The following is a 15,399-nucleotide window of genomic DNA, read 5'->3' as shown; positions in this document are numbered from 1 at the left end:
GGATGGAATGCCTTCATGCCTCCAAGTTACATACCCATGTTTTTAGCAAAACACACATGTATTCCTCTAAACAAGGGAATATTTTTCAAAAACATCCATCATATATCTTTGCCATTCTAACAAATCCTATACTTTCCTTCAGGCTAAATCCCATCTGATCCATAAAATGTATTCATAGCTTCATCTGCATCCTTTACAAGCACGAGATGGATTCTGCTTCAAAGTTAGGCCACGATCTCTGAGGTTTTTTTGGGAAGCACATATGAACATTAGACTTTCTGTGGATAAATTACATTTCTTTAATTCCTTACATAAAGGGCATCAGTTGTCCATATCAAAGGACAGGCAGCATGTATTACTATGACTGATAACAAATAGCAAAAATTAGGAAAAAGCTAGAAAGCTAAACATGACTAATACGCAATTTTTATTAAAGACCCACATTATAAATATCTGCTGACTGAAAATGGAGGCAGATAATTTAATGCTCATTCTAGCTAATTTAAAGGGAAAAGTTAGTAACTAATTATTCTCTCTTATGACCAGGAGTTTTCATTACAGAGTAGAAAAACATTGTCTGAAATTAGAAACAGAAAAAGTCTGTTTCAAATATCTCCCACACTATACATGCTAATAACCTAAAAGTTCATGAGAAATGTCAATGTATACATCCACTACTCTATTGCCATGCTTTTTTAGGGGGGGAGGTCACCCCAAAGATAATCAAAAGTGGGTTTTGTTGAAAAGCAAATGTTGCCCTCAGGGAAGGTTTGACTTAATGCTAGCAAGTGCAAAAAGACATCTGTTAAGATGCCCCATTTAATGATCATGAAATTTATATAAGGAGTTTTCCACTAGGTTCTTCCAAACACATATCTTCAAATGTGTGCCCTCATAACATGCTATGTCTTGCAAAGCCTAGTGAGACCTGCTTGTGCTTGGAGTCTTTCAGAAAGAAATTGGTTGATGTTATGACACAAACTTATTCATGCTGTTCCATATAAATCCCACAGGTGATGCAAAAAATTCTAAAAAAAATAGAGTAGCATCTCATAAAAACAGAATCAAAATCCAATTTTCCAATAAATATTTAAATTTTAAAAATTAAGATATGTTTTGGGTACATTTCAGTACTGCTTTTTATTTCTCCTCTGTCTCACTCATTTTCTGGGAGAGATCCTGGGGTGCATCCAAAGCAGGATAACCAGCAATCCCAGGGAGGGGATTCTGGCCCGCTGCTCAGCTGGGACCCCACCAGCAGGGCTGCATCAGCTCTGAGGCCCCCGCAGGACAGACCTGAACCTGATGGAGTGAGTCCAGGGGGGACACCACCAAGAGGGATGGAGTGTCCCTCCTATGAAGACAGATAGAGCTGGTGAGATATTAATTGTGGCCTTCCAGTACCTAAAACCCTATAAGAAAGGTAGACAGGATCCTGTGATCATGGTGGGACAGGGCAGGAGTAGATTACTTCAAACTAAAAGAGGCTAAGTTTACAAATGGAAGGAATTCTTTACTGGGAGGGTGGTGAAGCACTGAACAGGTTGCCCAGAAGAAGCGGTGAATGTCCCATCCCTGGAAGTGCTCAAGGCCAGGAGGCCATGAGCAACCTGGTTTAGCAGAAGGCATTTCTGCCCATGTAAAGAGGTTAGAATCAGATAATCTTTAAGGTCTTTTCCAAACCAAACCACTGGGTTTGATTCTATAATTCAGGGTCCTTTCATTTCCCTTTTTTTTTTTTTTTTTTTTTTTTTTTTTTTTTTTTTTTTTTTTTTTTTTTTTTTTTTTTTTAATGGAAGTGCCACACATTATTTTGAAAACTTCCCTTTCCAAAAAAAAAAACACTGAACGGCAGAAGATGTAAAGTACTGGCCTGGTTCAGGGCAAATTTGGGAGAGTACAAATTCAGTAGGCTTGATGCTGACAAGGGGTCAGTCAGCCTTGAGCAGACTCATCCTTTCTGATAAAATGCTAAAGCATGGTTGCACTGTGTTGACTGTCACAGGTGTGACATTCATTAGTTTCATCATCTCAAGGTCTTAAAGCACCTTCACCTCAAAGCACCAAGAAACAGAGTGGAACTGAGTGCACTGGGGATGCTGCAGCATAAACCACCCGACTCTCAATGCCATGATTACTCCCACATTTCTTACACTATGTTGTCACAGCAGGTACAACCACCTACCAACAGCAACTATCCTATGGCTGCTGTTCCCACTACTACAGGATTTTGGGAAGGCACTGTCTCAAGTACATTTCCTCCTCCGAGCAACACATTATCCTAGGAAAGGCCTAGAAGATACAAATTCAGATGAAAAGGAAAGAATCAGGCCACTAACACTGTTACTGGCACAATGAGATACTGATAAAAGTAGTAACAAAAGCAGTGTATTTAAGACTGCTTCTATTTCAGACAGCCATGGTTTAACCCCAGCTAGAAACTAAGCACCACACAGCTGCTCATTCCCTTCTTCCTCCAGCAGGATGGGGAAGAAGAGTATTGGAAGGGTAAAAGTAAGAAAAACTCAAGGGATAAGTATGGTTCAATTGAAATACAATCATAATAGTAATAAAAAATATAATAAAAAGGAAAACAAAGAAAAATATATAAATCCCACAGATAATGCAAATTCAAACAATTGTTCACCACCAACCAACTAATGCCCAGCCAGTCCCCAAGCAGATGACCCTCACCAACCTTCCCCAACAGTTATACTGCTCAGTATGAAGCCATATGGTGTGGAATATCCTTCTGGGCATCTGGGGTCAGCTGTCCTGGCCGTGTCTTCCCCCCATTCCTTGTGAACCCGCAGCATTCTCACTGGTGGGGTGAGGTGAGAAGCAGGAGATGCTTCCATGTGCAAGCCCTGCCCAGCAGTAACTACAACATCCCTATATTATCAACATGGGCTCCAGAACAAATCCCAGACAGCCCCATCCCAGGTACTATGAAGAAAATTACCTCCATGCCAGCCAAAAGCAGCACACAGACACAGCACAAGAAAGCTGACACAGGAGCTACCATGGAAGATCTCTCACACACTGCTTCAGAAGTCAGAGCCATGAAGATAAACTGAGCAAACTATATAAATAGCACAGTTTGGCAAAAGCAATCATAGTAGGGAGAGAATCTTCTTTCCTGTCTCTAAGGAATAACTAGACATCAACATCATTACCAGAGTGACTCTGATAATGAGATCCAGCCTGGTGACCCTAGAGCTCTGAAAACCCCACAACAGGAGAACTTAAACTAGAAGAAAAACTTACCAAACTAAGTTTCCAGTCTCATTTATTTTATTGCTTACACTAAGTAGTAATGGGGAAAGCATTAAGTGTTCACAAACAAATCAGTTCAGAATGCAGGGCATTGATCCCAGCTTAGTAAATTTATCTGAATACCAGGTTGCTTAATGACCTTAAACCATTAAGTCTTTGTAAAGTTGATATTTGCTTTGCATCACAGTGCTGACAACCAGAGGAAATCAGCTTCTGCAGAGCTTTGCTGTGCTATGGCCTGCTTACTTCTTTTATCTATGCAGAGACTGTCCGTTCCATTAAATGACCCTGGGACAGTGTACAATGACCACACCAAGGGTGAGTTTAATTTCTAATACTGACAATAGCACTGTGCAAAAAGTATTAGCATTGAGGTGGTCTTTGCGCTACTTAGTACAGGCATACAGTATCACTGTAGAGCCTCTAGAGCAATTCAGAATTATAACTAGTTACTTTTAACCTTGAACAATAAAAGTAGATTCAAACCTCAGAATTTCCCTGAATTTATGAACTTACTCTTATTGTACCAAATATACTTTTGAGTATGTATTTCAAACAGTAAGTTTGTCATAAGTGCTTGAAGAATTCATTTACAAAGATGCCATAAATATGGTGGTTCTTTAATTTATGGAATTTTCTGTAGGATACCTGAGGAGTTAAAAAGCAGGAAAACCAATGACTAAGAACATAAAGAAGAACAAGAATGATCTGGAATAAATAAAGAATTAAGCAAAACACTCGACTATGGTTTACTACTATCAATATTGTGTCTTCACTCACATGATTGAAGAGCTAAGCTTTTTTCTTTGACTTATTTACAAATACTGCTTTATTTAGAATATCTGCAGATGGACTGCAAATATTTCACCTTTGATACTGTTCATTTCTGGGAGGTAAATGAGATGGGTGAATTATGCATTTACAATCAAAGGCCAGGAGATATTTCAATTCGGAGTCTAAACACAGGGCATAGACCCCATAAAACCAATAAGCAAAGCTGCTTTTATCAGCAGTTCAGAGAAAAGGTGACCTGAAAAATAACACACTTACCATATTCCAATGAAACACAGCCTGGAATCCTCATTTCACTGTCTTGATGTCAATAAACCTGGTACAATCAGGTCACATTTAAAGCAAGAAACACCTCAGTCTAGTAATCCTGGGTTTGGAAATTAACTGACTGAAGAATGCAATTAGGTTTTTAGCTCTTCAGGGTGTGTCATTTCACCAGCATAGGGCCTAAACCACAACTTTTTCAGACAGCAAAGCTATCAAGATTTTGGAATTCAGGCATTAAGAAAAGACTGACTGCAAAACTGTGAACACTCATTTTGATCTGTGATTCTAGTTTGTATCTGTCTCCAACCTCTCAAGCCATTTTTATTTACATAACAAAGTGTTTATGTCACCTCAGGTTTGACATGATGCACTAGGGAGTTAATATCATAAGACCAGCACAGCTTGTGAACCCCCAGCCATATTAAAAGAGACAAGTAGGTCTTTACAAGCAACTTAAAAGGCATTTTTGTCACATCAACTTTAACAGCATTGATTTAAATGGATTTGATTTCTACATCAACTTCACTAGCATCTCTGTCTTAATGTTACACCTCACAGAATCACTACAGCAAACGCATGTCTGTTTTTATCTACCTTCTCTTCTTGTCAGAAGAAGTATTTATAGGCTTGCTATTATTTTTTTATTCTTAAAATGCTTGCTCTGTTCTTACACTAGCAAGTTGTCCATACTGTTTCATTTTGGAAGCCATGACCTCTAGATTTTGCCTGAAGTCTTCTCACTGTCACAGATCAACCTGTTCACCCCCTGTTCATTTTCCATTTTCATGCAACAGCCAAACATCTCAAACAGCTTGAAAGGACAGAAGGTGGCAAACGGCAGCACAGAACCAGTTATTCCCAAGTTTTGGGTGTTTCACTTTGTATCACCTGTTTCCTAGGAGGAGCAGCTACTGTTTTGCCTAAAATCAGCAGTAATTTGTCCAAATTTTCTATTCACAGGCACAGCACATAACAGGTGTGCCTCCCTTATGTTTGGCTTTACAGCCTGTTTTGTACCTTCCAGAAGAAAATTTAAGGTATTTTAAAACCAATTAAAAATTCTATTCACCCACTGAAAATTTCCTGCCTAATTAAATATATTGCAATCACATAAAGAGAGGCACAGCATTTGAGATCAGTAGTTTCTTTCACTATGAAGAAGGGAAGTCCCCCACTGAGGTAGTGCACTAGAATCCCAGTGCTTCAGCGTATTTCATACGTGTGCAAATGCCCTTGACTTAGATTCCAGCAGATCCCAGCTTGGTGAATGTCACCTCTATTAACTTGCTTCCTAGTGCTGGCAGTTGCTGCTCCCACATCTGTGATGATATTGGATATACAAGTCCCAAATCTCATTCTACTGCAATCCTCTACTGGTCATAGCAATGATCCCTCTGAATATTTCTCTTAATTGAGGTCTAATGAGTTGAGATTTCAAATCTCGTAACAACAGCACACATGCTCAGCTGTTGTGATAAGATACGAAATGATGACACAGACACTGCTGCTCTCAAGGGGAACAAAAAAGAAGAACTTTATTTTCTGACTCCAACATTTATAGTTTTCCAAAGGTGACAGTGGATTGGAGGGTGACAGTGCCACCTCTCCAATGCCACTGGACAGACCAAGGGTCCATCAATTCTCTCCACCTCCATGAAAGAATGCAAAACGTAGGTTATTTACAGAACTGTGTGTGAGAAAGTTTGTTGAAAGAATGTAAACATCAGAAGGCTTAACAAAGTCTTACAAAATCAGGGCGACACTCAGCCTAAGCTCTGAAGGGCTATCCTGGATATTCTGTTCTGTTTTGTTACTGCAAATACTCTTGACTGACTTTTCAACCATTTATGTGGGTTGTGTATTAAGTGCTGACATTTGTTTACTTACCACTGTTTATCCTTTGCCTTGTGAGCACAATGATACACTGACACGTGAGCTGAATGAGAGACTGGCTGTACAATGAGGAAAAAGAAATCCTTTTCTACTATCTTATTTCTTTCTGAATTTGTTAGGGGAAAAACAAATTTATTGACCATACAGTCTCTTCTCATATTCAGAACTCCCACGTTCTACAGCAGAAAATTATACATTTTATTCAATGCCCTATGGTCAACTAAGGCTTTTCTGCACTCTGTAGATATCAAAGACATCCATTCATTCTGCTCCTTAAAACAAATTATTGGTTACTGGTTACAGTTCATACCTAAAATGATCCCTGAAAATCAATTTAAAATGTAAATTTACTCTTTCTTGCTGTAGAAATGCTATTGTGAAGATACATGCCTGGCATTAAATTCCAAGTCTGAAAGTGCTCTTTCTACTGAGATATTAGTTTAAAAAAAAAAAAAAATCAAAACACTCATAACTGTGACAAATTCAAATCAAAACTCTGAAATTTGTTTCTTTCCTTTAAGCCATTTCCATTCAGTCTTTCCACCCAATCAGATATCTCAATTTTCCTATGTTTTTCCATCTTTCATAAATTATAGTGCTCTCAAAAAAACTCACTTTTTAACAGCTAAATGGCTGGTTAATCTCACGAAGCAAAGAAGCTGAAATCAAGAGGTAATTATCTCACCTGTTGTAACACCATGAACAACTCCCTCCTTGGTCCTGGAACCTAAACAAAGAAAAATACTAGGTTGAAGATGCATATTCTTAAGTACTGGTAAAGACTAGAGAGATGATAAAGAGGGATTAACATGTAAACTGCATACCATTGCACACAATATTTTCCAAGGTTATTAAGACATTCAGTATAAGGGAAGAGGCAAAGCCAGCAGTACAGAACAACTGTTCTTTAAACTAATTAGCACATACTGCTGTTTAAATCATAACTGGATGTCTTTTTCCTTACCAGCCCTCTAGTTGCCCTTGTCAGGTTCCATAATTTGGCTACATTTCAGAGATTAGTATCCATCTGTGGACTATGATGCTTAACAATGTGCAATTAACAGAGTTTATGGCTCCCAGTTAATCATCTTACCTAGTCTGCCAGAGATAGGATGACATTTTATTTTTCTTACAACACAGAAATGACCTTATTTGTAATGCAATTTTTTTGCTGTCGTTCAGTATTTGAGACATTATAATTTATACTTCTGACTTTACATTTCTAACAGAAGAAAATGCATGAGCAGGAAAATATTAGGAAAAAAAAAGCAACTTTTTGTCTAAAATTCTTTGTAATAATACAATTAAACACAAAAACACAATATAAGCTCATTCATCAATATGTCCCACTTGCTACTAGTGCAAATTTATGCAACTTTAGCCAGGTAGTTTTGGCACTATTAGATTGATTACAAGATTGAAAAGGCTCTCTTACCCATGGGCAAAAGTAGAATAATAATCTGTCATAAAGACAACGGAAAAAAATACTGCATGAAGTAAAACAAAATGTTCCTTTAGCTAGTGATGAGGTTAAACAGCTGAAGTCTTTTTCACCTCTTTATTCCAATTTGATCTTCAAAAAAGGTCTGCTTTCTCTCACTGAAAAATATTTACCATTGAACAATCAAAAGTTTCTGTATACACAAACTGTTCACACCTAAGGACTTGTTTTGGCTCTCAGTTTTGTAGCACCATGAGACCTGAAGAAGCAAAGCACATCCTGGAATTCAAGCAGATTATGGTTCTACTGACTTCCAGCAACTAAACACCCCTGCAGGCTTACAGTGTGTCTGTTGGAATACTTAATATTGAGCACATGCTTTTAAAGGCACTGTTAGACCTGGTCAATATCTTGTGCATGTTTTTGAACAGACTGTCTGCAAGCCGAGCCATTAAAGACATGGAAACCTGTGAATTAGCAAGTACCCAGTTCCCTAAAGCCAGAAAGGGATGGATGGTATGACAGAGCTCCCTGAGGACCTGCAATGCACACATCTCCAGAGGGACCTATTCCAAGTCAATTCGTACTTTACTTGCCCAGACAACGTTGGTATAACCACAACTCACACAGAAATGCTGGTCTCTTTAGTGGAAGACAGACTTTTCTTTAAAAAAGCTCAGCTCACAGACCCATATGGAACAGGAGTATGTATAGCCAGATCCATTAATTGGCAAACAACCAGCTGGTTGGTGTTCCAGACCCCACAGCATATGTTAGAGCTCAAGAGCACTTGCCCCACTGCTGCACACTTGCATGCAAGCAGCTGTTCCTGCCATGGCAGCTACAACAGCATCTAGAAGCACATTAGGATCTGCCAGAACAGGCCTATAAATAACAACAGCTAAATTCGGTAGGACGACTTCTGGCTAGCCATGAAGGAAAGCTGGTTGACCGCGCTGGTTCCAGGATAAACTAGCTGTCTTTCACCCTGGCATTCCCAATTTAGCAATAGCCTGGCTCGTTGTAGCCTTCATAACACGGGGAACAGAATAATCAGAGTAGCTTCCATATCAAGACCAAGGAACATGACTCTAACCTAAACCAAGAACCACAGCAGTACGTGGTAATGCTACTTTTCCTAGCTATAGCAGACATCTGTGTGAGGGGAGGGAGAACACTAAACTCACTTTTTGGTTTTTTTCCAATTATAAAAAATACCATAGAGTTGCTTCACAATTTATTATCATGGCTGCCACTGTGCCAGAATGAAGGAATGCATCAACAGTTTGCGAACATACCCATTTCTGGACTATTTGAGAGACCAACAGACTACTACTAAGACATTTCTTAGTCAGTGCTGGTTACAGACTGGGAGACAAATGCAAATTAGAGGAAGGGGCAATCGATGTTTAAGGAAAACACTTGCTTCCAAGTCCTGAAGCCATTATTCCACCAGACCAACCACAAATCCCTCAATGACTCTGCTGGCTTTTCTACCACTAAAGGAAAATAAGAAACATGATGAAAAAGGAGTGGAGCAATTTGGATGGCTTTGCCAAATAGGTCATGACTGCTCTGCTCTACTCCAAGTCCACGTGCCAGCAAAGGGAGTAGTAAACAACCATCAGCCACTCTGCTGCTAATAAACTATTCCCTTGTTCTGTGAGCTTATGACACACCAAAACCCACGTGCTAGCAAAGGGAGTAGTAAACAACCATCAGCCACTCTGCTGCTAATAAACAGCAGAGTGGCTGATGAGCTGTGAGCTTATGACACACCAAAAACAACCAGACTCGAAACTTCCATTCTTGAGCACCAAACATGCACTCAAGAGTCAACTGCGCAAAAACCGGAGCTCCCTGGAAGCACACAGAAGCTCAGCAGACATCATGAAGACTGCATTGCCAAGAGTGTGTGAACATATCCTTCTTACTCAGTTCCTGGCTTCAAAGTGAGTGGGGATTAAGTACTGCCGCTCACTTCCTCTCTGCTTCACACTAAAAGCTCTTGAAGGCTACAGAAAGATGCAGTTTTAGATCTACAGCACACACAGGATTGCTGAGCCTCAGTCCTTCTTTCTAAACAATGACCAGGCCATTTTGGGACATCAAGAAAGGTCCTGATGCTGTGCTTGAATAGCTTGAGAGAACCACCAATTTTAGTTGGCCAATGCTGAAGCCCATTGGCAGAGAAATTTAAGGGGCAAAGAACCCCCAATACTTGAAAGCATAAAAAAACATTGTAGACTGTATTGAATACTTAAATACTTGAATACTTAAAAGGAGGCCAGACAGTGGACTGAGAGAAGCAGAGACTTTAGCATGGACAGGGGAGAAAAACCAAACCTCAATCCTCCAATACACTGCTCTCCTACATAGCTCTATGTTTCGCCCTTTGCTAAGTGAAATTTTCCTTGCTCAAAAAAAAAAAAAAAGCTAAAACCAAAACAAGAATAAAAGAATTACAATGACCACATTTCATCCCAAACAGCAGCTGTTGTTAATACAACTCTTCCCAGGCAGAATTAGGTTATAGTCTTTCACATAATAGTTAAGAGCAGCTTGGACAGAAAGGTCCAGATGCTTTCCACATTTACTTAAATTGCACTGATTTCAGTGGGAAGCCACATCACCTTGGTAATCTGGACCAAAGACTCTGCATCTTGTTAATCTCCACTAGCAATTGGAGGCTGAATGTTATGAAACTGAAAATGATTAACAGGTCCCACTCAGCCCAGTGTTGTTTCGTTCTGTTTTTGCAAGATGTCAGGCAGCTTTCACAGTATAAAATCTGGCTGTGAATCTCAAATCTGAAAAACCAAAAGGGAGTGAGAAATCTCCATGAGCTCTAATGAATTTTGCTGCTCCTCTCCTCTGCTCATAAAGGGGCTTCACCACGTTTTGCACTGCAGGCATTATCAGCCTGCAGAACAAAAGATTATCATGCTGGCCTCAGCTAATGCTGCACAGGGGAAGATACACCTCTACTGTGTGCTTGGGAAGCAGACAGAGAAACACCCAGCTCCTACTTTCCCTATCTCAACTTGTTGAAACATCCTGCCTGTACGGACAAGCACACAGCTGGACACAAGCTGCCAGGGCTTCTGGAGACAGCTTCCAACCAAAGGCTCTTTTGCCTGCACAACAAACTGTGCACACAGCCCGTGCCTCCTGAAAAGGAGGCACCGGGTTGGAGAAGGATCCTCCACCATTATTACAGTCACATTACTACACACAGGTCCTTACCACAGCTCAAGATTCTGCAGTCCCCAGTTATTTCTTAAAATTCTTGCAAAAAATAGCAAACCTGCCCTCCAAAGTTCAACCTCAGCAAAAGCGTCTCTGAAGACAACAGGAAATCTGTTGCCTTTGGGAACAGAACTAGGTTCAAATGTTATTATGGTCTGGAGAACAGGTCAGAAACCAAGATTAATTTAGCACACAATGCAGGTTTCCAATACAAAGAAATCAATGACCCCAGAAGCATGGCCAGGACTACAAGAAAACAAAATAAAAGAAAGTCCTTCCTCCGGAAAATAACTCCAACATCAAGCACAATATACAGTGGAAGAACATCTATTTTTCTGTCTTGAAAATGAGCAGATGCTCATTTTAAAATAGATTCATCCTACAATTAGTGCTCAAAATGACTGCCATCCCTGTTGGCAAGAGCACTGAGCTTTGCTATGGCTTAAAAGGGAGGGAAGTATATTCCAAATGAGTAGTCCACACTATTTGGAGCAGAAATAATTTCTTACAGACTGGCAGTAGCCTGCAAGAGGGAATCCAAAAAAGGCACTGGAATACCAGAGACCTCAGTACTCCCATTGAAAAGAAATGCCTCTGGTTTTCAGCTCTGTTTAACTTCTGTTATGTGAGCACATCTCCCTCCGTACACACAGCGCTCATTACAGAACTGACCTGCTACAAAACGAACAGAAATGACCTACAGAAAAGGCTATCTTTTCCCCTACCATTCTTTTATAGACTAGCTTTATTTGATGAATAAGAGAAACAGATCCATAATCATTTTTTTATAAATAACCACTTACTCATAGTCTTGGCAGATTGTTTTTCTGTGAATTTTTCATGACAGCATTTGCAAGACACTCTTCTAAAGCCCAATGCTTGCTAAATGAAGATGACTATCCTGCATGAAAGTACCACTCAGGGATTTGAAAATAATTTTATCCCAGGCTCTATGCAAGACTTGTTTGGCCTGGAATGAGACACTAACAACTGCTTTGCTACCTTGGGATCTACCTGCCCTATCTCATTAACTGTACAGGCTCTTCCTTGAGATGTCGTGGAAAATATTTGACATCAATTTGCAATAGTAATTACAGAACATGAAATTAATTTCAGAAGATCACACTTTTCCATACAAGATGTTACTATCAACATACCAAGCAGTTGGCATGTTTACTACTCCACTCCTGAGCTAACCTCTCAAGCGTCTTCTCCTGAAATGCTGTTCAAGCCCCCATACTCTGTAGAATGTCGTGAAGCTACCTTCACCTCCAGCTTTTACATTTTTTCATATTTATTTTTACTGTACCAAACACCCCTTTGGCCTTGATCTGGCAAACTTCTTGCATGGAGTGCCATCCAATGACCTGCACTGTAAGGCACTTGGCTTCAAAGAACCTGAGCTCAGGAAGGCACAAATTTCCTCTTGTTTCTTTTGCAATGGTCTCCTGTGAGCAATTACATATTTTGTTGCAGAAGAATGGGTCTGATGAGGATCCAGCTGTGCATGTTGGGGTGCACCAATCAGCAGAGTGCTCTCTGCTGCCCACCTACCCACATAGAGGACTCCCTCTTTCGTCTTTCCTGCTGCCTCTGCCACACCCTGCTTGGTTTTTTCTGCTGCTGCTACGACTCCCTCCTTTGCCTTGGAAAGCCCTTTCATGAACACATCCATGGCTGAAGAGTCTCTTCACAGAGCCCTAGGAAAAAAAAACAAAAAACAACACAGTACACGCTTTCAGTAAGGTTTTTTCAGCTTTTTATCCCAGAAAGGAGAAAAAAATATTCTAACTGAATGGGATCACAGTTACTTTAAAATGCTATTATTTTTTACGCCCAAATTGTGTAGCTATATGAAACAGATATCCTATTTTCACAGAATCCCATGGAGAGGTTGCCATTAATGCAGTTCTGATTGGAAGATGGTTCCATTGATATAAGTACCTTCCTTGCCTATCAAGGCATCATTTCTCCCAAAGGACAGCTCTGTTTATGTGCTGAATGCAAGATTTAGTCCTGTGATTTGATGATACTCCACCTCTTATCCAGAGAAAAAAGGCAACTTAAATAAACAACATCAACTTAAAAAACCAAACAAACGGACCAAACTGAAAACCAAAAAACATAAACCAAAACCTCCCATAAATTACAAACATTCATTTGTAAGAAAATGCCATTAAACTCAGGATTGGAGGAAATAAAAAATTCTGCAGTTCCATTAGTCCAGCATTTTACACACAGTCCACATCGTTTTGGAAACCGAGTTTTCCTGAATGGGTTCCTTGCACGTATCACAACTGAGAAAATATTTTACTAAAAAGCAAAAGCAAGAACACAGGATTTAAAAAGCACTGCACTAAAGCTACCAAGAGAGTCCTCTGGCAGCAATACAATCCAGTGCAACACTGAAACCACCGGAACAGTAATTAAAACCCAGAATCAGCATCCCTTCAACAAATCCATTATCAGTACTCCTTTCTCTTCCTCCACCCACACAGACAGAAGTGCTGCCTGTTATCTTCTCGTCTTTGCCAGAGGCTGAGTAGGAGGAATGGATGTCTAGGAAGGCATCTGGGCTGTCGCAGCTTTCCACTAACTCGTGACGGGCGTGCGAAGAACGGCAGCGTTTGTGCTCCAGCCCAGCTGCCCACGGTTCCTGCCGCCCCGGGGGTGGCCGGGGGGTCCGTGCCTTACACACACATCCCCGGGGAGGCAGGACCGGCCCGCGGGACCCTCCGGCTCCTCCACCGGCTGGGTCCCAAGGCTCGTCCCCGGGCCAGCCCCGCGACCAGGTGCGGGGGCACCTGGGGACCGCGGGTGTGGATCGAATCCCACACGGGCTCCTGCAGAGGGAGGAGGGAGGGAGCAGGGCGTCGCGCCCATGAATATGTGGGCTCATATGTAGGTATACATACACAAACATATAAATGCATGCACACAGCGAGGCACCTACCGAGGCAAGCAGAGCGGCGCGACCATATGGGCACCCAGGGGCTCCGCGGGCACGCCGCCGCCACACGGCGGACACGGCGCCCGGCTTCTCCTCCCTGCCCGCGCCCACACGGGAACGTTCAACAGGATATCGCTATCTAGCTGCCTTTGCTGTTAGAGACACACACCTATAATTCTATGCAGACACACGCGCGCCCCGCCCCGCCCTGCCCGCACTCACCGCCGGGCTCCTCCGCCACCGGCGAGCGACCCGTTCCGAGCGGCGGCGGCGCGGGCTGCGGCGGGCGGCGGCCGAGGCGCGGAGCGGCCCCTGCTCAGCACATCCCGGCCGGCGCTGCTGGCACCACCCCGGCGGCAGTCCCGCAGGCGGCGAGTGCCGGCGAGAGGCGAGGGCGGGGGGCGGGAGGATGCGCCGCGGGAAGGAGGAGCGCAGGCTCTGCTCCCGGTTGAGAATGCGCCCCCCGCCCGGCCCCCTGCGCCCACCCTATCGCGTCCTTCGTGGCGGGGAGGTGGGAGGCGTGATTAACTCGGAGCACCTGTTTGTTGGACGCAGACCAAGGGAGAAGCGAGGGTAGAAGGTGTGCCAGGCGACTTGGTCCCCCTGGGACTCCGCACAGTCACCACTCCCTCCAAAGGCTGGAGCACCTCATCTTAGAAGTGTTCGGAAGCTCTTGATGCGGCACAGCCCTGAGTCACTTCACCATAGCCTTAGAGAATCTCCCCCACCTTCTAATTCTTTTTCATCTACTTCCCAATCTTCAACCCTGCAGTTCAGTATCATTGTTCTCCGAAGATTCATGATCCCAGCTAATTTTAAGCACGGGAGGTGGTGCTCTTGCAGGTGTAATACGAGTCTTAATTCTATTGCACACACAGAAGAATTTTCATCCCAAATGAAGAGCAGTAGGGCCAGACTTGCCCAACCCTTATACCGCTGCTGGCATCCTCCACCACACAATCCATGGCCACTGCCACCTGAATCTTAAACTCGGGAAGAGAAGTCACTTTCTCCCCAGAAAGGGAAACCTATCAAACTTCTCTATTTTGGTCACAGAATTTAAGCATGAAAAGCCAAGACCAGTAGGAGACAAGGCACTAGAACAGATGGACCTTCAGCTTGAGTACATCAATTCAAATCCTGCAAGACTTACAGAAACAGCTTGGGGTTTATTGCACTCCAAAAGGAGAAACAGAACATGGCATAGATGAGATACAAGGTTGTGAGCTGCAAGGAACATCTTGCATCCATCATCCCTTGCAGACAGCTGATGCATCCCTGGTTTTGTTCTCATGCTGGACATGTAGTGCAGGATCTTCCTCTTGTGAGGTTTCTTTGTAATATTTCTGTATTGTTTGGTAAACTTTCTTCTGCTTCATTGTACTAGTAGTTTTAATCAACCAAGCATTAGGCAACAGATTTTACTTCTTTGTGTAAGAATGTTCAGACTGGTAATACATATGCATTTACAAATAAATGATTTTCTCATAATTCTGCTCTCAAGAAAGCCTAAAAACCCCCCCAGAAATTA

General features: G+C 42.0%; 1 protein-coding gene across 3 annotated transcripts in view; it reads right to left on the bottom strand.

Annotated features, from left to right (window-relative positions):
• SNCA (synuclein alpha) overlaps window positions 1–14,259 on the bottom strand; it is a 64,816-nt gene extending 50,557 nt beyond the window's left edge. Inside the window, exons 1-3 of one of the 3 annotated variants that reach the window (XM_041412097.1) lie at window positions 14,091–14,259; window positions 12,473–12,618; window positions 6,914–6,955 (exon numbers count right to left, since the gene is read on the bottom strand). In XM_041412097.1, coding sequence (XP_041268031.1) covers window positions 6,914–6,955; window positions 12,473–12,593 — 163 coding nt within the window. In that variant the 5' untranslated portion in view covers window positions 12,594–12,618; window positions 14,091–14,259. Of the gene's footprint in view, window positions 1–6,913; window positions 6,956–12,472; window positions 12,619–12,862; window positions 12,948–13,871; window positions 14,064–14,090 lie in introns of those variants that run through there. The other 2 variants (XM_041412098.1, XM_041412099.1) reach the window with 2 other exon arrangements.
• Window positions 14,260–15,399: the final 1,140 nt, after the last annotated feature.

This window comes from Onychostruthus taczanowskii, unplaced genomic scaffold (genome assembly GCF_017590055.1).
Source record: "Onychostruthus taczanowskii isolate IOZ18803 unplaced genomic scaffold, ASM1759005v1 scaffold38, whole genome shotgun sequence".
In the NCBI taxonomy this organism is placed as follows: domain Eukaryota; kingdom Metazoa; phylum Chordata; class Aves; order Passeriformes; family Passeridae; genus Onychostruthus; species Onychostruthus taczanowskii.
The sequence above is the reverse complement of the archived record's forward strand: the minus strand, read 5'-3'. Positions and strand labels throughout refer to the sequence as shown.